Below are 27,104 nucleotides of genomic sequence, written 5' to 3'. Positions count from 1 at the left end.
GCTCCTTTTCTAAGTTGAATTGAATTTCGAGGGACATCTTATATACGCCTAAAACGCAAGAAGTGCTGCGGACTTCCATCTTCCCACTCATCAACATGTTCGATATGAAGAGAAGCCCTCATGTGTTGTATTATGGAATTACATACCAGAGGATCTCATGATGTGTTCAACAGGGAACTTTAAAAAAGTGAAGAAGTGGTTATTGACCAATCCGTTTTATGCAATAGAAGAATACTTAACAAGAAATGCCAAACTAAGTTGACTGAAATAACTTTATAGAATTTATCATATTTTATACATACTGATTCATTCAATTTATTTTGTCTCATATTAATGTTATGTAATCTAACACTACTACAGTTCTATATGAATCTGTAAATGAAGTATATTGTCTATTTGTTTGTCAGGAAAGTCCGAATTGTTTAATACTGAGAAATAATGGTTACAAATGGCCTATCAGGTAAGTTTGCTTGACACACAAGAAATAACTTATTAGAAGGGCACTCTTAAAATTATAATATATCTTTAGACAAAAATAGTATAAATATTTACAAATACAGAGCTATAAAATTAATAAGAAAACATAAAACATAGGTTATGCAAAATCATTGAAAAATAACACATAATTTTAAAGGAATGAGGTATATTTCCAGCAATTAAAAAAACTAAATATTGAAAACAGAAAAGTTTTCAGAATAGAAAACTTTCATTCTGTTAGGGTTAAACAGCGATTGGTTTATTGTACAGTCAGTATTTATATTTTTGAAGAAGATTACAAAAGGTTTAACCTACTTACCAAAACAGGCTGCTTCTACTTGAAAATTTGGCGCACCAGATGATACAGCAGCTACATTTCTGTTATCTTGTGATTTTAACTTCTTGGCATTTTGCATTCGCTGTGCAAAAATACTTTGTTTTTTAGGTGTTGCCATACTTAATTATTCTTCTCTGAAAGCCTGAACTGGAACAAAATACATAAATGTAGCCTAACATTTACTCTAATGTAATATAACGATTAGTATCAACAATTAACTAATTAAAAAAAAAATTAATATCATCTGTATGAAACTAGGCAAAATTTAGTAATATGCTCACAAAACTGTAACTATTTCTATTGGCTTACAACGATATGAATGTTGCTAATATAGGAACTAACTGTAAGAAAAATATTTTTTAAACAATATTGTTTTTTATATACATTGTAATAAATGAAAACCATGTTAATGAGAATTAGTGTTAAACATATTATGTTGAAGGCCAGAATGATGTGATATCTTGTAAGATTCTTGAAAATTGATTGGAAAAAAGGTTCCAACCGTTTTCTCCACATGAATTCACAAAGGTAACTGTCGAATAACTTTGAATGATTGACAGTGTCACCTGAAACTTGATTTTCCCACTCCAAACATTCGCTCTACTGTGTTATTTATTACACGGCCAACACTGTATTTTCTTTTGGTGAAAACAGATCATCAATTTCTACAGTTAGTCCAGGACCACCAGTAACTTAACGATTTGCAAGCAGCTTTGCCGTGCATACTTCACGCATATAATTATTCCAGTCTACTATGATAGAATTGTTTATTCCCAATTCTCTCTTGGAAAATTCAACAGAAGTCACACAGAAAGCACAGAGGTGTAATATTAAATGATGTAGGAAACTGTCGTAATGATATTAGATTAAATTCAAGATTTCTTCTTCTTCTTTTTCTTTCTTCTAATGTCCAGAAAGTAAACAGTTATACACAACATTATGAGGTGAACTCTTGGCTAGCTTTGAATCAAAGAGTTGTCTTATTTTAGGACCTCTCTACAGGGTGCTCCATAAGAATCTTCCTCAACTTACACAATCTCCTGCTCCATCTCACAAGCTCTTTGAATTGGCGACCTAGACTTTTAGTTTTTTTTTTTTTTTTTTAATAATGAATATCTGTAATATAGTTTTGTTGAGGAAATTCCTTTATTTATTATTTTTTATAAACCGTTTCTTGACCAAGATACCAGGAATTCAATAGACACACACATAACAGATGAACAAAAAGTTCTAAATCCGGCATACAAGCTATCCTTTTTCTATCTCTGGAATCAATATAAGTTTAAAAGTGATGTAGCTTTTAGGAGTCCTTAGTCCTTATACTCATGAAAGATATATATTAGGTGATATTTTCAGTTAGTGTTTGTTATTTGTAAATATTCATGTTTGTAGTATCATTTATTTCATGTCTAAGTAGGATTTTTTCAAATCAGGGCAACAATGTAAATTAAAGTTTTTTATATGAACTGGAAGCTTTTTTAATCTGACAATAATAGGAAAATAGAATAAATGTGTATTCAATACGAAGCCATCTCCTCACAGTCTCTTCTCTCACTGGTTCTCATCATTGTCTTATAGATTTGTAGACTAGTTGTCCAAGGTTAGTTTAGTGTAATACATTCGTCCAGACGCTAGCATCTCAAATAATCGTAATAGGACACTTGGTATCAAGTGCATCTCAAGATCCACATGCATTAAGGTACTTACACAGACCACTATAATTCCAGAGAGCAGGTGCACTGTGATGTGACTCTCATCTTACCCAGAAAGAAGTTATGTTAGGGGAAACAAACCCGAGAACAGAATGCCTCCTTATTATCAACCCTAAACCCTTCGTACCTAATACTTGGTCCTTAGTCTAACCGCACTAATAATAATTTCTGCACTATCTTTTAAGACTAATCTTTACTGGTATAAAAGAAGAGTGCTGAGTCGCCGAGATAAAATTTTTCATGGGCCTAGAATAAAAATTTTGTAGATTGAGTAGGCATTATGCACCTTGTATTATCTTATGATACCATGGTTATTGTAATGTATGGTATATTATAAACTGACGCCATTTTATGTTTGTTACATGTTATGTACAAATTATAAATAAAGTGAATTTGTATTGTATTGTATTGTATTGTATTGTATTGGTGGGGTGTAAATTGTCAATGAGTATGGTGCAATGGTGCATGTAAAATAACGAGAATAAAACAAAGTAGCTGAAGTCTATTGTGAATGTAATGTAACCTTATACCCTAATCGGTGACACAACATCTTCAGTGGGTCCTTAAAAATACTCAGGTAACAGTATATTAAAAAAAAACCAAACAAACCTTTAAAGATCCCATTCCTATACCTTACTAGAATCTAAAGGAGATAATACTATCATTGGGAGTGACCACAGCAATAAAATAAGGTATGAAATTACACCAAATTGGTCAAGGGGAAGGAGAGAGAGAGGGAGGTATATCACAGTTGCACTAATGCGTATGTAAACCAATGACACATATCACAAAATTTACAGCGTTGCGGTAACATGTGGCAAACCTTTTGGCCCAGAAAAGTTCGATGGTAACTATAGGAGATGACAAGGATGGGTACAATCGGACTGGGCCATCCCTCTTCTTCTTCTTCTATGGGGCGGCCTTTTGCCATGCCTTTAAGCCTCAAGGGCCTTTTGCGCACCCCAGAAGCACACCATGATCTGGAACGTGATGTGAGGTCAGGAAAGAACCAATCAGAAATGACCCAGGCCATCAATGCAAGATTTGGTCGCACCAAAACTTTTGCAAAAAAAACATTCCTCGAGATAATACCTACATTCAAGCTCAAATCACGTGAGCGCTCATAAACGTCAATTTTAACTCATATATTTATAATAAATACGTATATATAGCCTATAATAACAAATGGTAGATAGGGACTGATTGGCCAATTCTCACAACATCGGTTCCTTTCAGGAAGCAGTCGAAAAAGTTTTTTCTTTCTAATAATATAAGGCTGCAGTATAATAAGTGGCCACCACTACAATCCAATCTTAGTATTTAATATTATCAAATCATTGATAGTCATAAGTAAGGAATCCTCAATATAGTTAGCTAAAAAAAAACTACGTAAAAGGTATTTCAAATTGTAGTAAATAATTAGTTCGGCTGTTTTCATATCTTAAATAGTAATAACTTAATGATGAATAAAATATCTAGGCTAGGCCTATGTATACATAAAATTGTATTTATAAAATGTAACAAAGGCTGGAGGGTGTCTATCAGGTTAACGGCCAACCCGGCAAATCGTTATTAATGTATTCTGTTCATCCTCCTGAACAAAAGTATATATGGTTTTAGGGGGTGGAAATGACAAATAACATGATCTAGGGGATATATTCATAAATAGTTAAATTTTTAATACTTTGATGTTTTGTTTGTTGTGTGTCTAATTATCTGCGGCTGCGACTAATAGTGTATCTGTAATCTGAGTGCTCCAGTGCTTCATTAGGTATTGTGTACTGCAGTTTGGATCGAGTGCATGTGTTAACAATGGATCAACCATCACCTAGCACTACAAATTTTAATCCCAATAAATTGTGTTTGTTGGAGCATTTTATCAGGCACGTTCAGGGGTCTTTGTTTTAACGTAAACGAGATAATTGCGTTTTAAATAGAACATGGCATTTTTTGAAATTAGTGTGTTTGTTCATCATGCGGGTGTGTATTGTTTTTGAACGTGAGGACTTTGATGTTTCGTTGTGATAAAAAGATTTGTAAATGTAGTAAAACAGTTTTAAACGTTCTAATTTTTTGTAATCTACCTGTGCAGGTTCAATTTTTGAAAGGACGCGACTGGATATCGAGACATATTTTGGTTTGGTGACCATGTTATTACAACTGAACCAATGAGAAAATGGTATATTTCTTTGGAGTTTGAAGTATCAACACAATCAGTGGTGGACTGGTATTTTTTCTGCCGCAAAGTTTATTTCCACCATATTTCAATGTCCTTGAAGAACCCAAATGTATTTTTCTCAAAGCTTTATTACACAGAAACAAATAATAAATTGTCCGCTCATTTCGGAATTGTGCGATAAATCACTAGATGAGCTCCAAATAGAACTTTCTTCTTATAATACAACACAGGCTACCGATGAGGATTTGTTACACAAGTCAGCAGAGATTGGGTCTAAGCTCCTTGCACAAAATGAGGAGCTTAACAAAGAAAACTATAAGTTGATTTTTTGCATTACAATCAAAGGAGGCTGAACTGGAAGATCTTAAGAAAATGAATAATTTATTAATCAGTAAGCAGGAGAAACTATTTTCTGAAACTTGATGTTTCTCTGAAACAAGTAGAGAAGGAGAAATCTATAAGAAATATGCTGCAACACAAACTTTGAAGAGCATGACAATGAACAACGTCGTATCATTACATCATGTGAACTAAGATCACTGCTCTTGAGAAAAAACTTTCTTGTTTAACAAAAAGTTCCAATGATGCTTTAGAAATTTGTTGTGCTAAGACTCCTCCAGAAAACTAATGAGCCAAATAACCAAGTAATTAAAACAAATGCAGCTGGGGAAGAATTGGCATCACTAAGTGGAAGATTGTCATCCTTGGAAGAACAGCTGAAGACTTTGAACACAAGGGTTATATCGGTGGAAGACAAATTGACAGTGAACAATCCAGAGGAGATGACCATTTTAATTAATGGTTTGAAGGCTTTGGATCTTAGAGTAACAACTTTGGAATATTCCCCTTCCTATCAAGAAACAGGAGTATCCTTACATGAAAGTGAAAAATAAGTCTGACACCTTTCAAAATATAGATCAGTGTTCTACACACACTATGAATCTCAACACTGTTGTGGATTCTCTTACTTCCACTCATAACTTTAATTAAATGTAAAAAAACCTCCCATTTCTGCAAAGCTACTGAAAGCTGGACAGACAACAGAAGAATTTTTTAATGAAAATATTGATGACTTCATCAATCACTGCACATCAAATAATATTTTAGAAAATAACAGCTTCAAACCACATGTTTCCCTTTCACCACCCACACTGCTAACAAGAAATAGTATTCCAGGAACTAAAAACCACATTCCTCACTCCAAAATTGTTTCTCACATGGAGGTACAGCAAGGTTTTTTAGAAGAGGGTCCAAAACATAAAGGGAAAAATCAATTTTTTCAAAAACCAATTGATTTGCAGAACTTTTACAAACTCAAGCAGAAAAATGGCAGGAATTTGACAATCTTACATCAAAATGTGGACAGAGTTGGGAATAAAATGGAAAAGTTGAATCATCTTCTTTTTTCTCTCCACCCTGACATTCTAGTAACCACAGAGCATGGGCCAAAGCAATGAGAATATTCTAAACACAAGATTTCTGAACTACACAATTGTTTCTGCAATTAGCAGGATTAACACATCAAAAGGGAGGAGTTGCTGTTTATAAGCATAGCAGTCTTTCCAAATGAAGTAAATGCACTAGATATCGAACATTTCAGCATTCCCTTGGTATGTGAAGTCTCTGCAATTGCAATCAAGGTTAATAAGAAGGAACAACTGTACGTGCTGGGTGTTTATAGACCTCCCAGGCAGGATAAAGAGTCTTTTTATCTTGCTCTCCAGACACTTACATCCATTTTTGAATCATGGCCTGCTCAATGCCTTAAACTCATTGTTGGAGATTTCAATGTTGATTGCCTAAAAACTTCTAGTGATTCAAAGACACTAAATGAGCTCCTGATTAGTTTTGATATTGTAAGGATTTTGCTGCCACCTACAAGAATTACCTGTGACACAAGCTCTTCCATCGATATAGTTTGCATATCCTCGGCCTTCAGGGATGATATTAATGTTCAGATAATTCCTGCAGCTATTTCGGATCACACGGGGACAACTTTGCAGTTTGGAGTTTGAAGCGGCCATGACTAAACCAACTTCATCCACACGTCGGCACTACAATGATGAGAGTTTGGGGATTCTGAAAATGCTTCTTGCTACTCAAGACTGGACACAGGTTTTTGAGACAGCCCTGACAGAAGAAGCTTATGATATCTTTCTTTATATATTGACAGCATCCCTTAACGAAGCATGTCCCTTGAGAAAATCTCGTGAAAGACCTGTCTCTTCAGTAAAACACAAGTATGATACTGAAGCAAGAAATCTGAAAGAGCAATTTCTGCAGGCCCAGGACAGGTACTTGTTTCATGGTATGGAAGAAGATAAGATGAGGGCAAATCACCTTAAAAAAAACTTATGACTTGAAACTAAAGTCTTTAAGACAACAAGCAAGTACAGACTATCTTGACAGAGCTGTTTAATAAAAACAAAGCTCTCTGGACACTGGTAAACAGTGAAAGGAAAAGGAAAGCCTCCAATACCTCATACTTAGACCATATCATGATTTCCAATTCAAAAATTGAGGACACTACAGAAATTGCTAACAGATTTAAAAAATTTTTTACTTCTATGGCAGATGAAACAGTAAAAACTAATCTTCTGGAAAAATCTGCAGTAAGAAAAATATTTCCTCTGAATGTAAGGATACCTCTAAATGTGTTACATCTTACTTCTGAAAGAGAATTGAAAACAATAATATCAAATATGAAATCCAAACCCTCTGCTGGTCTAGATGAGTACTCTTCTATGATGATTAAATACTGCATGGAGGAGTTACTTCCACCCTTACTTCACATCGTAAAACCTCAGTTTGAGTGAGGGTTGTTTCCCAAGTAAGCTGAAAACTGCAAAGGTCATACCCTTGCACAAAAAAGGAAAAATGGATGACATGGGGAACTACAGACCGATATCGCTAATATCAACCTTTGCAAAAATAATAGAGAAGGTTGTTCTTGTAAGAATTTTCGAACATCTGAGGATAAACAACATTGATTTATCAAGTCAACATGGTTTTCTTTGCAATAGAATCAACCTCAACTGCTTTGGTGGATCTTGTTGAATTGATCTTAGAGAAACTTGAAGAAGGAGATAATGTCATAAGCATCCATCTAGATATGAGTAAGGCATTTGATTGTCTTAGCCACAAGCTTATTTTAGATAAACTTGGACATCTCGGCTTTGAAGGAACGGCATGGAATTGGTTCAGAAGTTATCTGGAGGGTCGTGAACAGCTGGTGGAAATTGAAGGAATCTAGGAATGGAGCAACATCTACAGTAAGATCTACCCAAACTTCCCATTACCAGAGGAGTACCCCAGGGGTCTGTCCTGGGCCCGGTGATGTTTTCATACTTTTCAGTTTTGACCTCCCTTACTTACAGAACAATACTGTCGAATCGTGATGTATGCTGACGACTCTGTCCTTGTGACTTCATCAAGGGTTGTGGAGGATCTTGAAGTGCAGACATACATAGCCTTCAATATGGCTCTTGACTATTGTAGCTCCAATGATCTTGCTCTAAAATGAAAGCAAAAGTGTACAAATAAACTTTGGAAGCAAGAGAGATGACATACACGCTCTTCCTAATTTACAATGTGCTAAGTCAACTAAGCATCTAGGAGTCATACTGGACAACCATATTTCCTGGGCAAATCATATTGACCAATTATGCAGCAAGCTGAGCAGCTCACTTTTTGTCTTGAGACGGATGTTGACTATAGCCTCACCTCAGGCAGCCAAGACTAGCTATCATGCACTCTTTGAGGGACACTTAAGGTATGGCATCGTGCTTTGGGGAGCCTCGTCACACAGCCACCTTGAGCGAGTGCTGATAATGCAGAAGCAGGCTGTGAGGTTGCTGCATGGTCTAGAAAAAAGGGAAAGCTGCAGAGGACACCTTCAAGGGGTAACATATTAACTGTAGTGGGCATTTATCTATTGGAAACTATCTGCCTAGCTAATTCAAAAGGCCTTGTACGGAATGGACACTTCCATTCTTATGGTACTAGGCATGCAAATGACTTCAATCTGCTTGCTCACAGGACTGGAAGATTTGAAAAGAAGCCTACATACGCTGGTGCTAAATTGTACAATAGGACTGCCTGCTGAAATCAAGACAACTGAATCAAGGAGTTTCAGAGCACATCTTCAGGATTGGCTTCTTCAAAGACCTTTTTACAGTATAGCAGAGTATATGGATGGCCAAACAACTTTCCATGAAATATCTGTATTTAACTATCCAATTTTTATTGTATGACACCATTTTCAATTTTGATAATTGTAAAATAAAGTTTCTCTCTCTCTCTCAAGAAAATTGGTGGCCCTCTGACATAGTTGAAATTGAGAAGGTCATATTTAGAAGGAGAAAATACTATCGTGGCAGAATAATTCAAGGACAGTGGGTTTTCGGGGGTATCGAAAGGCAGAGCATAGAATCATTCCTTGTCCCTGTAGAAAAACGTGACAGGGACACCCTGCTACAGGTTATTAAAGAATGGATTCTGCCAGGTACAACAATTGTAAACGAGTATTGGAAGGCTTATAACTGTCTCGGCGATGAGGGATTAAGCCAAATATATTTATCAACCATTCAATCAATTTCATTGACCCAGATACCGATGCATATACCAACACAATTGAAAAACACTAGTGCAAAGTGAGAGCAAATATCCCACGTTAAGGTGTCCGGGGTGACCATTTTGTTGGCTATCAGGCAGAATTCCTTTTCATGGCTAAATATCTCCACCCACATACCAGGCTCCACCACTTGTTTATTGCTGTCGCTCAGCTCTACCCGCCAACACACTAATGGTAAGTGTTCTCTATTACTGTCCATTTACATATTAATGTTGGGGTTTACATGATTTATTATGTTTTATAGAATTTAGTTAAATTGGTTTGCATTATTTTTGACGTGACAACGTCTTAAATTAGGTTGCGGCTCGGAGTCACTCATGAAAAAGTGTAACGCCCGGTAACGTTACGATGCCCGTCCAGTGGGTCCGCCGCACGGGATCCGCATGGGATAAAGCAGATAACTGTGGGTCCGCCTCACGGGATAAAGCAGATAACTATGTTTATTCGTGAAAATGTGGAGTGCTTAGATTCGTCATTTACAACAACTACAACAATAAAGGTAAATAATTGTACACTGATATTTCATTATCGTAAACTATGATTGATTGATTAATTGTTAGATTGACACAAAAGTTGAGAAACTGAGTTTATAGGTTATGTCATACTATTGACAAATGTTGATAGTGTTAAGTAAATTATTAGTTTAAATCACTCTGCAATCAATCGTAATTCAGTCGATTGAGAAGAAACAGCGCGTATTGCTAGTCAAACATTTAAAATAACAAATTATAACCTCTAACCTGTCATAACAGTGCGACCAAAACAAACGAACTAAACCGACCAATCACCACGCGCGGAGTTAGAATTTAACTGTGTTTAGCAAGAATTTCAAATTCCAATTTTAGTAAATGTTTTATTCAACTTTACCATTTACAATAACAAATTTTAATTAATTTCAAATTATGTACAATGTTTTAGTAAACAAAATATATTTCTATAGTGATGTTTTTCTTTCATCAACATTCGACGCATCTGATGACATCATCACAAGATTTAATCATGGTCACAAAAGATCATGTGATGCCCGACTTGAATTTATTAAGAAATATTGCTCTGCATATGAAAAGTAGTCTCATTTTTAATGTTCTATAACTCTCATCTACACCCCATGAAAACTTTATTTGTTCAGGAGGATGTTAGTAATAGGTAAAAAATAGAATTTTGTCGGGTCGGTCATTATTTTCACAATTACCAGGTGCAGTATGATATGCACCCAACACTCGAATGGGATCAAATATCAATTTGAACAATTTAAATGCTGTCACATATGTTTACCCTACCCTGTAAAGTAAAATTGTAAGTATTTTTACTCCAGCCTTGGCTTATAGCAGTCAATGTGCCATACATCTAAGCCACTCCTGGCAGTCATGGTGGGTAGGGTACGATAAGCGGACCTGGTTTTTATATCGAAATTGGCAAACGATACTACTTAATCATAACCATCAATATAATCAATCGATATTGATTAACTATTTTGAATAATTAACTTAAATAATCTATATCAACAACAGCTGTTAACACTTTCAAATAATACGCGTAAGATAATATTTCAATTTTACATAAGTAACATTTGATTATTAACCCTTCCCGCGCTACGGCAATTTGGAACGCACCATACCCAAACGCTACATATACCTCAAAATTTTTTTTTCCATAAAGTCAACGCTAATGTTGTATTTGAGTTTGTTACCATATAAAAGACTTTTGGGAACGAAAAAAAAAGTATAATTTTTTTAATACGTTTATTTAAATTATGAAACAATATAAATACACCAAATTTAACGAAATGTTGAACGAAATTTTACTATAGTGTATAATATTATATTATATTATAGTATAGTATATGTATAGTATGTATACAACTGACAGGAGTTCAATTAAAATAAATTGATATGTATACAATTAAAATAAAACATTAATGGGTATAAAAGATCTCAAATTAGCCATCACTGTGTTCAAGATAACGTCAACGTTTGGTACGTCTTGAAACACGTATCCGTGTGCAGGTTCGGCCGGGCGGTGCATGTCTCGCACACGTAAATGGTCTCCTTGCGTAAAACCGTTGCGTGTACACACAACACATCTGCCCAATATGTCAAAAACCAATTTGACAACATAAACTCAACAGTTCCCCTCGCAGTCCGTGAACGAACTAAACCGGCGAGTTAGTTTGTCAGTAGCGCTAGTGTCTGGCAAAACAGGCAGTGGCATGGGTAGTGCGCCGCCATTTTGCAGCTTGGAGAAAAACCGGGAGGCGGGGACAACTATTACTGTGCTTTTCTATTGAGGGATATATATGCTCCAGCAGTTGCTGCACTCCACCGGCAAAACTGGGAACTACTTACTCCCAATAATAACCTCAATGTTTAAAAGTGAATAGGTTTGTCAACAGCGTTTTTAGCAAAGTAAATATTGGCGGTTATATTTGTCAACAGCGTGCGAAGGGTTAAAAATGGCAGTAAATTTTAGAATACACGACATTGCTTTGAAAGATGATAAGACATGTTTTACGTGGCTTCAACATGTTGGACTCGTACCGAAAAACCGAGATTGTGAAATTTGTGGGAAAAAAAACAACTGTAACTGAGAGAGGAGCAAATATGTCTTCAGTTTTCCTAATTTTGGTTATAATAATTTGTTTCATCACTGTAAATATTAAATTCATATTTTAATTTAAAACATGTGATTGTTATTGATGACTATAAATACTTTTATATCAATTGATAGTCTAGGATTTGAGATGCGAATATTAAGTATCAATGGTTACATTCTTCGATATAAAAAACCGGGTCCGCTTATCGTACCCTACCCGTCATGGTTAATAAAATTGTTGTCAGTTGATTTTATAATTCACTTTTCAAGCATTTTACTCTGGAAAATAATAATTAAAGTGAAGTGGTTAGAGTAAATATTTAACATGTTTATAATATCAGGCTTTTACTTAAGTAAAAATGTGTGGAATGTGTATGCTGTTTTTATTATAGGTTAAGTGCAGTCATGTTTTCATTATTTGTTATTTATATATTTATTTACCAGCCTCAGATACGTTAACGTAAGTAAATAAAAGTTGACTTACAGCAAACTTCAAATAGTTGAAGAAATTTTAATGCAATTTAAATTGAATAAAGTAAACAAAAATCGGTTAAAAAAAACAACAACAATAACCTCAAATATGAAATAATAGCCGGTTGCCAGCTGGAATGTCTTTCGGAGTACACCATAGAGTAAAAATGAAAACAAAGAATTGGAAGCACACACTAACGTAGATTTTTTTAAAGAAAATCCCTGACGGAGCGACTTCTCTTACACGCTACATCTAATTTCAAACGTATAAAACATTAAAATACACATATATATGTTACCTCGATAAAATTATTCACTATTAAGGTTAATTCACCATGTATTTGAGTTAAAGAAAAGTATTTTGTGTTTTAGAGAATTTTTATAACCAAAAATAAAAAGAAATGCACGTTTTTCTTGTTGAAATTTACGTTTTCTCCATTTAAATAATCATTACTCAAAAATGGACAGTAAAAACATTCTTTTGCAGCATTTGTTATATGTCTCTTGAAGAACAGTATGCTAAAAATTGAGCAAACAAAGAATTATAGGTCCCATTTTACCACCCACTTTTCGCATGTTAAAATTGTCATGTAAAATTCACCGTAAAAATTCTTTATCGATACCTACTGTTTCACCAATTGCGCGAATATTTAATTAACGGTCAAACGGAACACATGTTTGTTCCACATTTCGGGGCATATTTTTGTTGTTCTTTGACATAGTTCACCAATTTTGCGTGAATACTTAATCAACGGTCAAAGAGACCTAAATTACCGACTTTTTCATCTGTTTTTGAAATTGAAGGGCGACCTGGCCGCGAATCATCTTCAGCGTCTTCTTTGCCATTTTAAAACGCTTTAAACATTGAAAAAAAAAAACATGCCCACGATATAGACTCACTAATATATATATACAACTTTATATTACAAGTTTCAGTAGCAATTTTTCCAAGTTTAAAGTGAAATTTTACAATAATTCACTCGTGTCTCGTTATGTAATGGTCACACGTATGTCAAATCAATTTTTCAGAGCAAACGGCCTGATCAGAAATGCTTAAGAATTTGAACATTGTAATTTCAAAGTTAAACATATCGTTCATCCCGTTTTGGTCGGCCTTTTTCTAGTAGTTAGACAATATTTCTATGATAAGTAAATAGTAAAAGTATGTTTCCACTGAACATGAATTGATGTAATTTTTTAAATACACCGATTTAAATTTGATGGTTGGTGAAGAAGTTTCTATTACACTGATGCAATTTTGAAGTTTAGTAAACTAAACTTATTTTGTGAAAAATGTCTGAATCTATAAGATTCTTTTGAATTCCATGAGAATTGAATCTAAAGGGGTTTATGGCAAAACTGTACAATAAAAATACAATGGTGTATAGCAAGGTTTCATTGTTAAATATTAAACGTTGCTTAATGCAAACACAACTTTTTTCCCGTGTCTTGTCGTCTGCTAAACAACCTTGTATCTAAGAAGATAGTGTGAAATAAAATCCTATCACAACAACTAAATTTATCCAGTAATTTTTAGAGAATTAATATTGAGCCCTCTACACCTATACGTGTGGGGCTTTTAAATTGTTGAGAGAGATTGTGTATGCAAAAATACGAATCGGTATCGGTTAAATCTGAGTTAATTCAAAATGGTTTTTGGAATTGTGTTAGTATTAGTTCCAGTTGTTGTTGTTCTAGGTCTAGTCAGAAAGTATAGAGAATCCAGTTGGGGAAAATGCAAGGATTTCGAATCTTTACAGGGTAGAGTTTTTATAGTTACTGGGGCTAATTCTGGCCTTGGAAAGGAAACTGTGAAAGGATTGGCAACCAGAAAGGCTAGAATTATCATGGCCTGTAGAGATATGGATAGAGCTAAAGCAACGATTGAGGACATCAGAAAAGTAGTTACAACTGGAGAGTTGGTAAGTTTACAGTAATGTTGGGAAATTATTAGATCAACTTCAATTCCTTTAATATTTTAGTATGACTATCAGACAGTCCCCCTAGAAAGTAAGGTAGTTTTATATAAGTCACTTGTTAGTTGTAGTATATATAATACCCGAGGTATCAGTGAAATTAATGGCCTGAGTTGCTAATCAAAATTTCACCATTACTAACTTATTCTGCTTGTTCTTCTGAACACAATTATATATGGTTTTAGGGGGCGCAAATCACAAATAACTGTTACTTAATAACTGAAATGGAAATGTCATTTCATTTTTTGGTGTCATAATGTTTTATATTTTTGTACTGTGCTTCTTGTTATCTATGATTTCCAGTGTTATCTGTGGTCAGAACAGCTTAGTATAAAACCGACAACCACTCGTGTAGTAGCTTTTACTGCCTAGTGGATAGCTATGGAGTCCATCTCTCAACTACCACAGAGCGTTAACTCTAATACCATCAAATTCGTTTTTAAAGTCATTTAGTTATTTACATGTTTTAGTGTGGATTATGTGAGCGGCCACAATATTAAAACACTCATTTATTCCTTTTTAATGAGTCATATGAGTTTTTTCAGAGTGAGAGTATGAGTTTCTTGTGTATCTTGTGTTATTTTTAAATCGAGGAAAGATATTCTTATGTGATTGTAAGTTACCAGTGGTTTGTAAGTAGATTGTACATGTATACAACATTAGGAAGTTATGGTTACGTTAGTTTTGCTTATTTATTAAACTTGTTTGTTTTTTACACTATTTATTTGTTTGTAGAAAGTTTGGTAAATTTTTGTTGCGTTATTATCAAATTCACTTTTATCTGGTAATAAGATTTGCATTATTAACCTATTGCAATCGTCTTCTTGAACAAAACAATATAAGGATTTAGGGGATAAAAATGATAAATTTAATAAATAATAAAAATAAAGAATTTTAGAGAGTTAAAATTCGAACTCCTTTTTTGCAAGATAGTAGGAAGTAATGTTTTTGTGATCAGAACCTCAAGAATTTGATCTTTTAGTGATAGGTAATACCTCAAGGTATGTTTTTCGTTTGTCGTCTTCTATGCTGCGCCGTGCTGATGGCCGGGGCACTTCTTTCAGGCCAATATTTACTTTTATCCTTAAAAAGTTTAAATTAACAAAAACTTTTTAAGTGTTACCACTTAATATAAAAAAATAACTAAATCTTTCAAAACTTATAAGTATCATAGTGGCAAAATATAATTACTGAAGTATATAATTGCACTTCTGAGGAGGAGGTCATTGAAAAACTTGTGCCCCATATTGGTGCCGTGATGATTAAATTCAATGACCTTGCTGAACAGTTGGAATTATTTCATGACAACCGAACATCTGCTTAGCGTCGCTACATGCCTCTCAACGACAGCTAAGAGTTGAGATCTCATCACAGAGCTTGTATTTTCAGAGAGGAGAAAGCAAAATCACAGCAAAGGATTGATAGTGGCGAGGAAAAAATCACAGGCAATTTGTGATGTTCATAGAGGTGCTAGAAGCGGACATCAAATTTCTGTGCTTAGTTGAGACAAGCGATTTTTCACTTGATTTTTTCCAAGAGGTTTTTCTGTAGCATTTTTTAATTGAGGCTTGACTCATCAATGTTATAGAGTTGATCTGCTACAAGTTTATTTTCTGACACAATTTTTTAAAACTTTCTCTTTAGCAGCATCATCATCGACTGATAGTTTTCAACCAGAAATAACAACTTGCCTAACGCCGTAAACAATTTTTCCATAGCTAAAGCCAACCCACTTGCTGTAAACTTAGTTTCTTTACCACCCAATATTTTGCGCAACTGATTTCTTTTTGTTTTAAAATAGTCTTTGAAAGTGGAGTCCCTTTACGTCTTTCATGGTAAAACCAAACCCGTACAGCATCATCAAAGAGTTCCAAGTTTTGGGTTTTTTTTACACTTTTGTGATTTTTATAGTAGGCTATGTTCATTTTTAACTGTTGTTATTGAATAAGCTTTGAGATATTTTCGGTTTTTTCTCAGTCTTAATGATTGTTACACAGCATCTGAAACGGATTCAGATGCTAATTTAGCAACTGATTTGCCTTTGTTCAATCTTTGTAAAATATATAGTTTCTGCACAAAATAAGTTTTCTCTTCATACTTGTAGCCATTATTACTCTTACAATGTGACATTCATTTCTACTACTATAATTTTTAAAATGATAAGACTAAATGAAACTATACTATACACCAAACAGGTCAGCAGAAATCTGTCAACTAATCATAATCAATAACATGAGAATGACTCAGACAAAGAATAGTACTGCAGACGTCTGCTAGAAAACAAAAACTAACAACAGATAATGGTGGCATGATGCTTGGCTAAAAGTTCAGATAAACATAGCCAGATGACCCAGACAGTTGGATGATAAGAGGTTAGATAATAAAGATGTTACTTAACTGTTACTGTAAAACTTAGGCTTGCTGCTTGGTTTTCTAATTAAAAACCTGATAATGACTTCCACTCAAATCCAAGAATTTTTATTTTTGGGTTGGTATATTTTTCTCATTAAGATGTATGTTGTTGTATATGTACTGTATTTACAAGTATTTGATTGAGAAAATTAAACACATTTATTATTATTTATTACAAGTGGCCTTAGTGGGCCAGTTCACTGCACAACTGTGGCATAACTTCAATAATACCATCTTTAATGAAAGACAAAAATATCAATGACACTGATATATTCTTTAGATCTAGTTAAGGAAGCATTTGAGTTAAAATTCAAAGTAACAAATAAGTTATAAAATATAACAATAATATTAAAAATATAACAATTTAATTCAATTATAATACATCAAGACAAACTAATTAACTTTATTTAATTAAATTAATTTACATGCTTATGTTACTAAATTAAAACTTAACTATTACAAAGGTATACAAACAATAAATTAATAATAAAATCTATTTAAAAAAATATTTTCTTCCACAATGCAAAAATGTAATAGCCCAATCACGGTTTTGATTGCAGGTCCTTGAGGTCTATTGACTGATGCTCTAATCTATTACACTTCCAAGCACAGTTAAAGACAAGCGTTGTTATTATAAGTGTTGTATATAATCGTAGTAGCAGAATCGTGGCCTGTGTATTTGTTTGTCTTGCATTGTTGACGTTATAAGAGGTTATAAATTCATGTTCACTGATTAAATAATTACTCACTACGTAAACAGGTAAGGTAAATGCACTGATATGGAACTCTAAGCAATGTTCACTGTCCTTGCTGTGCAATATGAAGCTCACTACTAATGGATATCCTAATAAATAAATAGTCTCCAACAATCTTCCATCCACCACACAAAATCCACCAGTTGCTAAGCAAGGGCCTCAGGATGCTCAGAGAGAATCCTTTACGGCCATAGGACTGCTGACCCGAAAAAGTTGACCAAAGGTAGTAGTTACAGATCTAGATCGGTTGGGCTGTTTTGTTTGATTTTCATACTCAATAAATGTCCTACGAATACTGAGGAAATAACAGGTTTGCCTGGTCAGAGCCCTGGATGACCAGTTTACACTTGGTAGGCACCCAACGCCAAGGCTCTGTTTGTGATGCACTTTGCATCCCTGAGGCATGCCTCGCTTACGTATATGTGGTGTGATTCTGAACAGACAAGCTAAGACTATGCCTGAACTGGCAGCACTACTGCGAGAACACCACAATCGCTAAGTGCACTTACGGAGCATTAGCCTAGATCCTGGTGTTTAGTTTATAGCAGGGTCACCTCGGGCACGACCCTTGACATACGTTAATCTGAACCAATCTCGGATATCCTCATCAGTCTTGAGCGACATCAGAGACAGTGTTACCCATGGAACCAATCAGCTGATTATAAGTTGGTTAGTGAATTGAGAATAACTGCCTGGGCAACACATGTACCCTTTAGTAATCAGCTGTTCTAAACTAAACTAAAATACCACCATAAGATTAACTTTGGAAGCCCATGGAGCAGAGCTCTCTTGCATGATAGCAATGCAGGAGTGAACATTCTTTGTTAACTTACTACAAAGAGTTTCCTGTTCCAGATTCCCATGGAAGTTGATTTGACATCCCTAAAGTCAGTTAAACTGTTTGCTGAAGAAGTCCTGAAGGACTTCCCTCAAATACATGCCCTAATCAATAACGCAGGAGTGAGCATTCCCGTCACGAAGCAGCAGAAAACTCAAGACGGATTTGAAATTCACTTTGGAGTCAATCATCTTAGCCATTTCTTGTTGACCAATCTCCTCCTGGATAGGTTGAAAAAGTCAGCACCAAGCCGGTTAAGATAGCAGAAAAGTTATCTGTAATTGAAACTTTACCTTAAATTGTTAAATTATACCGTATTACATAATTTTGTGTTCTAATAAAAACAAGTACTGAAGGAGCCAGCCAGTGTGAACTGTGGCTAGCGCATGCGCATAAGCTACTGTTCCCTCTCCACTACACACTAGAGCATGTGGTACAGTCAGTGTCTAACAAAAGTAGTGCTTACTTAACTGTTTATCAAAATTTAACAGGCCACCAATTTTATGGAGATAAGACATGCGAGCGAGTCTTTGTAATAGGACAGGTAGACATGCTAAACATCGGTGTCGGCTTGTTTACTACCTGTATGAAGGTCGTTCCGCGAGAGAGTTGTTGGTGGGTGGAAGGGGACGGCGCTGCAGATACGCTGTAAGCACTCCCCTTTCCACGGTTCACGCTAGCTGACTCCCTAATTGTACACTTGTTTGTTTATAACTGTCTGATTACCTAAAAGGATTCTTTTTCAATAAATGATTTCAGTCAATACAAAACAAGAACTGGCAACCCGTCAGTTTTCAATATTATCCTTCATATAAATCAGACAGACAGTAATAAATTTATATAGTTTTTTACAAGTACTTTTCTTACATATAACGAAGGTATGGTAGGATGGGTTGATTCAATTTGAATTCGTGGTGGAACAACCGAGTCTTCTAGACATAATGGTAGGAAACGTTGACGTTATGGTAGGAACAGTTGATTTAATTTGAATGTGGAATTTTGCTCCAGTTCACCTTCATTTTATTATTACTCCTGCTAATAGTTAAATACAACAGAATAGTTTTAACCCTTTGGACCCCAAGCGGTCGATTTTTGGATGTCTGATAAGTATGCTCAAAAGACCAAACGGTCGATTTCTGGACGTTCGTAAATCACGCTAATAGGACCAGGCGGTCGATTTCTGGACGCCGGAATTTTGCTATTTTTAATAAGTAATATAATAATGTTAGAATTTAAAATATAATTTTAGTGTATAGTTTAAACCATACACACTTTGTTAAAAGTATTAAGGATATTAAAATATTGTTTTGAATGAACTAAAAAATATTACACAGCAACAATACAATAGCGCTGTCAGCTGATCACTGCGTACTGCGTAGTGGCTCGCCTCGCCGCCGGGCGCCAGCTGTCTACATGTGTACGTTCTGTCCATTTGTTGTTCTGTGTTTTCGAGTAGTAGTAATGTTTGCTTTTGTACTAATAATTTTTGAGTGAATTGTGATGAAAATGGCATATGAGAACTTGAGAACAAGTGAACTTGATAGGGAGCTAGATTCGTCTGATTTTTCAATTCCATTTGATGACGACTCAGATGCAGATCCCACCTATAACCCTATTCTACAACCTTCAAGATCTGGTCAAAACTACAAGCAATCAAGAAAAAATAATCTAGATTTGCAGTTGGTGCAAAGAGGGCTGCCATTCTCTTTGCTTTGGCAAACGTGTGTAAATAGTGCTCCGAGTGAAAATTGTTTGTACATAGTGTATATACTCGTATTTTTTCACTTTATGCCATTGTAAACAGTACATTTTATTGACTTATGCCTATTTTGATCTTCACTACATTGTAAAATAAAATAAGAATTTGTATAACTCCAATTATTTTTATATTTTCGATGCTGTACTGATATTTCCGAACAACAACTTTTTTATTGCTTTTGTAGCAACATGATAAATTTCGTGTAATTTTATTATTTGTATTTCAAATAAGTTAAAATTTGGTACACATGTAGAAAACAATATATTCTCTGTAAAATAAACTGGTTTCCCATGGTTAAAAACTCTTTGGTTTTTTTCAGTAAAACATAATTAACTAAAAAAATATTAAATAATTTTGTTATTTTATTTTAATTTCTTTTATAAATGCAAAAAACGAGGGTCACATAAAGACAATTTGGAGTTTTACCTAGTTAGGCTGATTTAAAATGTACATTTTGACACCAAATGCATAATCATATGCCAATAAATACATTTTTATGATTTTTTCTCTTGAACCACTTCAAAACAGCATGACTGACAACTGAACAGTTTTGGGAGCTAGTCCACACAGCAGGTATTACAGTATTGGGCAACATCCATTTTAGGGTCCGGTCCTTAAAGGGTTAATTTAAAATGTTTTAATAATATGTGACAGTGAATGCAGAGTTGTAATAGACACGTTACAATTCAACCACCTTGTACCAGAACAGGATGATTGACATTGATAACCTGAATATTGGGAAGGGTTTCACTGTAACATTGGCATTGTTGTCAAAATACAGAAACAATGAGTATATGCATTGTATTGCGGAGTTGTGAGCGTGTTGTCCACCTTGCACCAGAACGGAGTGATTGACTTTGACAACCTGAATGTTAAGGAGGGTTTTATTGTGACATTGTCATGGTTTTCAAAGATACAGTGATCAGTGGATGTGTTGTATTGCAGAGTTGTGAGCGTGTTGTCCACCTTGCACCAGAACGGGGTGATTGACTTTGACAACCTTAATGTTAAGGAGGGTTTTATTGTGACATTGTCATGGTTTTCAAAGATACAGTGATCAGTGGATGTGTTGTATTGCAGAGTTGTGAGCGTGTTGTCCACCTTGCACCAGAACGGGGTGATTGACTTTGACAACCTTAATGTTAAGGAGGGTTTTATTGTGACATTGTCATGGTTTTCAAAGATACAGTGATCAGTGGATGTGTTGTATTGCAGAGTTGTGAGCGTGTTGTCCACCTTGCACCAGAACGGGGTGATTGACTTTGACAACCTGAATGTTAAGGAGGGTTTTATTGTGACATTGTCATGGTTTTCAAAGATACAGTGATCAGTGGATGTGTTGTATTGCAGAGTTGTGAGCGTGTTGTCCACCTTGCACCAGAACGGGGTGATTGACTTTGACAACCTTAATGTTAAGGAGGGTTTTATTGTGACATTGTCATGGTTTTCAAAGATACAGTGATCAGTGGATGTGTTGTATTGCAGAGTTGTGATCGTGTCGTCCACCTTGCACCAGAACGGAGTGATTGACTTTGACAACCTGAATGGTGAGAAGGGTTTCACTGGCAAGGTGAGGAACCCCGGTTACTGCAACAGTAAACTCGCCAACGTCTACCACTGCGAGGAACTGGCCCGCCGCACAACGGGTACAGGTGTGGACGTGTTTGCCGTCTGCCCAGGCTTCTGCTACACTCGACTGTTCCGTCACTCGGACATTCGGTGGTATCAGTACGTCATATTTCTGCCCATCGCATTTTTCTTCATGCGCTCTGCCACACAGGTCTGTCTCTAATTATTACTTTACTTTACTTAATCATTCATTATTAGTAATTTGGATGTAAAAATTATGGACTGTACAAAATCTGGACCATCAAACATCCGGACTGTAAAAGTTTTTTGGAAATTTGTTTGATTTCAGATTTTATATTTGAGGAAAAAATTGCATAAAATGAATATTAGCTTAGTTGAGATGTAATAAAGTGAGTGAATGATTTGCTTGTCAACTCTAGATAGGAGCATATGCTAAAGAATACTACAACTAATGAATTTAAAATTTAACTCTCATTTTTGTACTTATGTGTCGAGTCAATGAACTGCCAATTTTAGTGAATTTCCAAATTTATGTTAAACCACAAATTCATGTTTTTTTTAAAAAAAAAAATAAATTTAAAAATACTAAGATATGGGTATATTTAGTCCCAACATTTGTGGTGTGGTCTAAATAATCCAGTTTGTTAATGCTCCTTGTACAGACAAAAACTAAACAACAAATAACTCAACATAAACAGTTTCGTTAATTTTGCTTACAATTTAAAACCGACACCTGTCTAAAATGAAAAAAAAAAGTTGCTATGGTAAAAAAAACACCCCCATATTTATAAACAACAATTACTGAATTATTTATTTTTTTAGTATATGCTTGTTCTAAAGTGTAAATTTTAAAAATTAAACAACAATTTTTTTTTAAATAACACCTATACATAACAAAACACACCAAAAAAAAACACCCTACCCCCCTTTATTTCACCTACACAACAAAACAAAACACTCCCTATTTTAAAACCCCCCAATCTACCTTGGATCCCCCCAGTAATTACACCACCCCCCAACATACTTTCCATCCACCAGTCGGTTCCTGACCCAAAACGCAGTGAAAAATACCCTTATCTTCAAACAAAACAATCCCTCCCCCATTGACTCAAACTAATCCTTCCCTAGCTTTTATGATTATTGATACGGCAGCCCAACGATCCAATAACTTTTAGTTAATCACCACGTCTGAAAGGTTGACTGTACAGTGGATGCCCTCGAATTGTTCCCATGCCATACCCCCATTTACAAACCAATAAATTGGCCTGTGGCCCAAACTCCAATCACACCCCCAAAATGTCCCCAAATCAACCCACCATTTACCTAATTTGTTTAAACACCACCCCATCCCCAATTGACCTCCCACCCCCAGTTTCCAATCCTTATAAAACAACACCAAATTACCAGTTGTATGTTTCAACCCACTCCTGAAAACCCAACCCCAAAAACTTTCACCCCAAGCAACTACACAATTAAAACCATCACCCCTCCAATAAGATTGAAGGTGTTTACCCACCCCCATCTTATATTCATCACCCCAACACCCCCCCACCCCCACCCCCCACCCCCAATATCACAACCCCTACCACCACCCCAACCATCCTACCACACCCAATACACCCATTCAAGTGATAAACATTGATCCCCCCATATTGACACAAAAACCACTGAAACCCACCAACCCAAACTAACCCCAATAAACCCTTACCCATCAAAACCTCTTTTAAGTTAGGCTGAAAAACCCCCAAAAAAAAAACCCACCATCAAAAATTTGGGATATTTAAACCCCCAAACAAAAATAAAAATATTAACCCTACTAAACAACACACAGGCCAATCATTACTCTTCTTCCCTCACCAATATACAATAAGAAAATGTAGAGACATTATTCAACATTTCCCACTAAAAATTTGTTTAACCCCCATTACCCCCTAATCAATTTTTAGAAATTTTTTTAAAAAAATCTTTAAAATCCCCACCAAATCTATATCAAACGACAAAACCAACCCCAACCCCAAATAAACACCAAAAATCTAAACCAAAATTTTGAAGTCTGGTGGCTCCTCACAAACAATTAATTTGCAATTAAAAATGGTAAAACCACCATTAGATATGTTCCCAAAAAATTGTAGTTTTAATTAAAATCATTTTTTGCAACTAATTTGGTGTTTCACCATCTTTTTAAAAAATTTAAAACCAACCACACAAATTGATTTCCAATTTGTTTGTAACTACCTATCCCACCCAGTTCATAAAACATTATATTTACAAAAAAAAACATGTAAAACATTTTAATTACACTTGGCATTTGAAAAAAAACACCAATTTTCCCTTTTATTTATCGCTTCCTACTTAAAATATATACAACAAAAATTTACCACCCATCAAACCAAAGATTTATTTAAAACCTACCTTCGGAAAAATCATAAATAAGAATTACAAATCCATTTTATATTACACTCCCTTGAGGAAAGTTAATTTAATATTAATGTTTCCCGTATTTTTAACACCCCCAACCAAACAAAACAAAAACGGCATATAACCCTAAATTTAACCCCACACCCCTGTATTCCATTTAGGATACATATGTATACCACCATTTGTAACCAACCATAGAAAGTCAAACACCCTCCACACCCCTACACTACAAAACAAATATCCACTTTACAGTAAAAAAACAACACATGTAAATATTGAATTCTTACAATAACCCAAACACTGAATTCCGTATAAAACACCCACCAAATTGTCTAAGTAAATACAATCCTAAAAATTGCACAATTTTGCTGACTTTATAACCAACCATTCATTTAGATTCACAAAAAACTGTCTGGACCCTGCAAATTATCTTTATAAATATACCTATTGACTTTGAAACCAATCATCCTACAATGTTATACCGATAAGTGACCTTTTTGTTTCCTAACTAAGATGAAAGACGTATTTCTTAGAAAAAGCCTGTACTAAGGACATTGATTTGGGTACAACTCTATTAATCTTGGGTTAAACTAATTTATAGGTAAATCCCCCATAATATTGGTCCACCCAAAAGAATAAGAATTGTTATTGATTTGGAAAAATAACAAATTAGCTTTTTAATTATAATATATAATATTTTAGCATCCCTAGTCTTCGTACAGGTGATTATTTTTGATCATGTTCAGTTGTAGCCATATACGCAAATTTCTTATACTTTACTAGTTCCCCTCTCGAACCGGTTTACATCGGCTGCTGGAGACCTGTCCGGAAAACAATATTGGCCAGATCAAGCGATTTTTTTCTCTGAAACTCGTTAGTATTAGTTTTCCTGTAATTAATTATATGTCACACGTTGAGGAAAACAAGCATAATTTATGAATATGTATTGTAAAAAACAGTGAAAACGTACAACACCACCAAACACAAACTCTAGACAAATGGAAAAATATATCGAAAATTGACTGTCCAGGAACTGTAAAGCCATCTTTACGTTACAAACAGGTCCATAGGTTAAAGTGTCACAGAATTTAGTTAAAATCATTGCCTCTGTTCATTTTCAGAAAATCGCGACGACCCGGGTTTTTAACAATGTCTCTTATTAAATAGTTCAAACGCCCCCCATACTAGCATCTGATCGAGAAGACACAAATTTTAAAAATCAAATAACGTTTATAATATCCATTGTATCAGAAGGGAAAATGTGGCCTAAGCCATTAATTTTAATAAATGCTTCACTAAAAAGAACTTGGCTCAGCATGTTGAAGTAATTGGACAACGGTAGTGCTGTGTAGTATATATATATATATAATATATATATATATATATTATATTATACTATATATATTAATATATATGATATATATTCTCTTCAAGCAGTTTAAAGAAAACTACAATTATTTACTTGTACAATATTTTGTTGTAATTACAAACTTTATCAGGTACACTGTAAAAAACATATACTGAATAAAATATCAAAACAAAAGGAAAAAAAACACCTCATAATAAAACTTTCTAAATGTTACAACAACAATTTTTACACGTTTAAACAAGTTTTGATTAGTTTGTTAATTATTAATAACAAAATTATTTAATATAATTTATTTTAAATTTTAAGGTAAATTTGTAAATCAGAATCTAAGGTTCAAGTGGGGCAACAACTAATTTTTCGCGAATGTTAAGTCCATATAGTTGTTTCGATTTAAAACACATTGGAGTCTGGCTCGCTATTTGCTGTTTTTTATAGCCTGGTCTGCCATTAATGGTTTTCAGATTTTTAATTATAAAAACTGTTAATATATTATGTATATGATATTATATTTTTTCTTGAAAGTTCTATCTTTCCTCTTTAAAATTGAATGTAAAACTGTATTCCTATAAGAATCTAATTAAATTTTTTTTTTTTTTAATTTCAAAACTTACCTTTTTTGAAGAAAAAATAAAAACTCTGATTTGTCTTGTGTTACTTGAAAAGTAACTTTTGAATAAATAAAACAAGTAATTTTTTTTTTTTAAAAGGCATTTTACTATATACATATTTACAAATAATTTTTAATTGCCAAAAAAATTTCAATTGCTAAAAAAATCACACAAAATCCTTTTTTTAGTGTGATACTCTTCGTAAACAGTCAGGTACGCAGGGGCCAGTGCCACACATTACAGTCCTTGCAGTAGAACCTTGCTGAAATTCCGGATCATCATCGGTGTCATTCATCATAATATCTGAGTCCGTATTTAACTCTTAATTCAGCTAATATACTGTCCTCTTCCATTGTTTCTTGAACCGCGAGCCTTTTCCATGATTTTTGTCGTAGACCAGACTGATGATGCGCTCATGCGTAAGGACCACGTTCAGTCGATAAACAAAAGCCTCAAGGGGTATGACGTAGTAGCGCCTAGCGGAATTTTTCTGAAACTAACCAACAAAGTGGCTTTCTAATGCAAGCAGACGGCATTCGAATATCACACGGGCAACTACTGTATATCAAATCGGCAAAGCTGTGCTAGAGTCACGCTCGAGCACGAGTGCCGGGGGATTAACACAATGGCGCCTGAGTCTGCGCTCGTAGAGCGTAGACTCGAATTTGTATCAAGTTGGTGTGCCAATTATTATTCCTTAGATTCAAAATCATTTCGAGAGCTATTTTCACAAGGTTTGATTTTGCTCATACCTTTGAGTTTTTAGCAATCCTCAAAGCTTTTGTTATGGTGTAAGGCTACTGATTTTTTTTTCGCTTTTGTGATTAATAGAAAAACAGTGGAACCGGTATTCTTACCCGCAAAGAATTTAAGGTTTAGCCCAATGTAGTCCTTGGGACAAAACCTACAGGTTAGCTGGTAAATTTGAATTGTTGGAGGTGACAGTCCAGTAGTTTACCAGCTACTGGATAAGTTTTT

At 34.7% G+C, this 27,104-nt stretch overlaps 2 protein-coding genes across 3 annotated transcripts in view; one reads left to right on the top strand and one right to left on the bottom strand.

Annotated features, from left to right (window-relative positions):
- Nucleotides 1-12,545, bottom strand: part of LOC124364396 (RNA polymerase II-associated protein 1-like) — a 72,120-nt gene extending 59,575 nt beyond the window's left edge. The window contains exons 1-2 of one of the 2 annotated variants that reach the window (XM_046819838.1): nucleotides 12,415-12,545; nucleotides 797-961 (exon numbers count right to left, since the gene is read on the bottom strand). In XM_046819838.1, coding sequence (XP_046675794.1) covers nucleotides 797-932 — 136 coding nt within the window. In that variant the 5' untranslated portion in view covers nucleotides 933-961; nucleotides 12,415-12,545. The remainder of the gene's footprint in view (nucleotides 1-796; nucleotides 962-12,414) is intronic. The other variant, XM_046819839.1, reaches the window with a different exon arrangement.
- A 1,310-nt stretch (nucleotides 12,546-13,855) lies between these two features.
- LOC124364395 (retinol dehydrogenase 11-like) lies at nucleotides 13,856-21,948 on the top strand. Its single transcript, XM_046819837.1, has 3 exons — nucleotides 13,856-14,323; nucleotides 18,400-18,635; nucleotides 21,627-21,948. The coding sequence occupies exons 1-3, from the start codon at nucleotides 14,051-14,053 to the stop codon at nucleotides 21,931-21,933; spliced, it is 816 nt and encodes a 271-aa protein (XP_046675793.1). The 5' UTR covers nucleotides 13,856-14,050; the 3' UTR covers nucleotides 21,934-21,948.
- Nucleotides 21,949-27,104: the final 5,156 nt, after the last annotated feature.

The sequence above is a fragment of the Homalodisca vitripennis genome, chromosome 6 (assembly GCF_021130785.1).
Source record: "Homalodisca vitripennis isolate AUS2020 chromosome 6, UT_GWSS_2.1, whole genome shotgun sequence".
NCBI lineage: Eukaryota > Metazoa > Arthropoda > Insecta > Hemiptera > Cicadellidae > Homalodisca > Homalodisca vitripennis.
The sequence above is the reverse complement of the archived record's forward strand: the minus strand, read 5'-3'. Positions and strand labels throughout refer to the sequence as shown.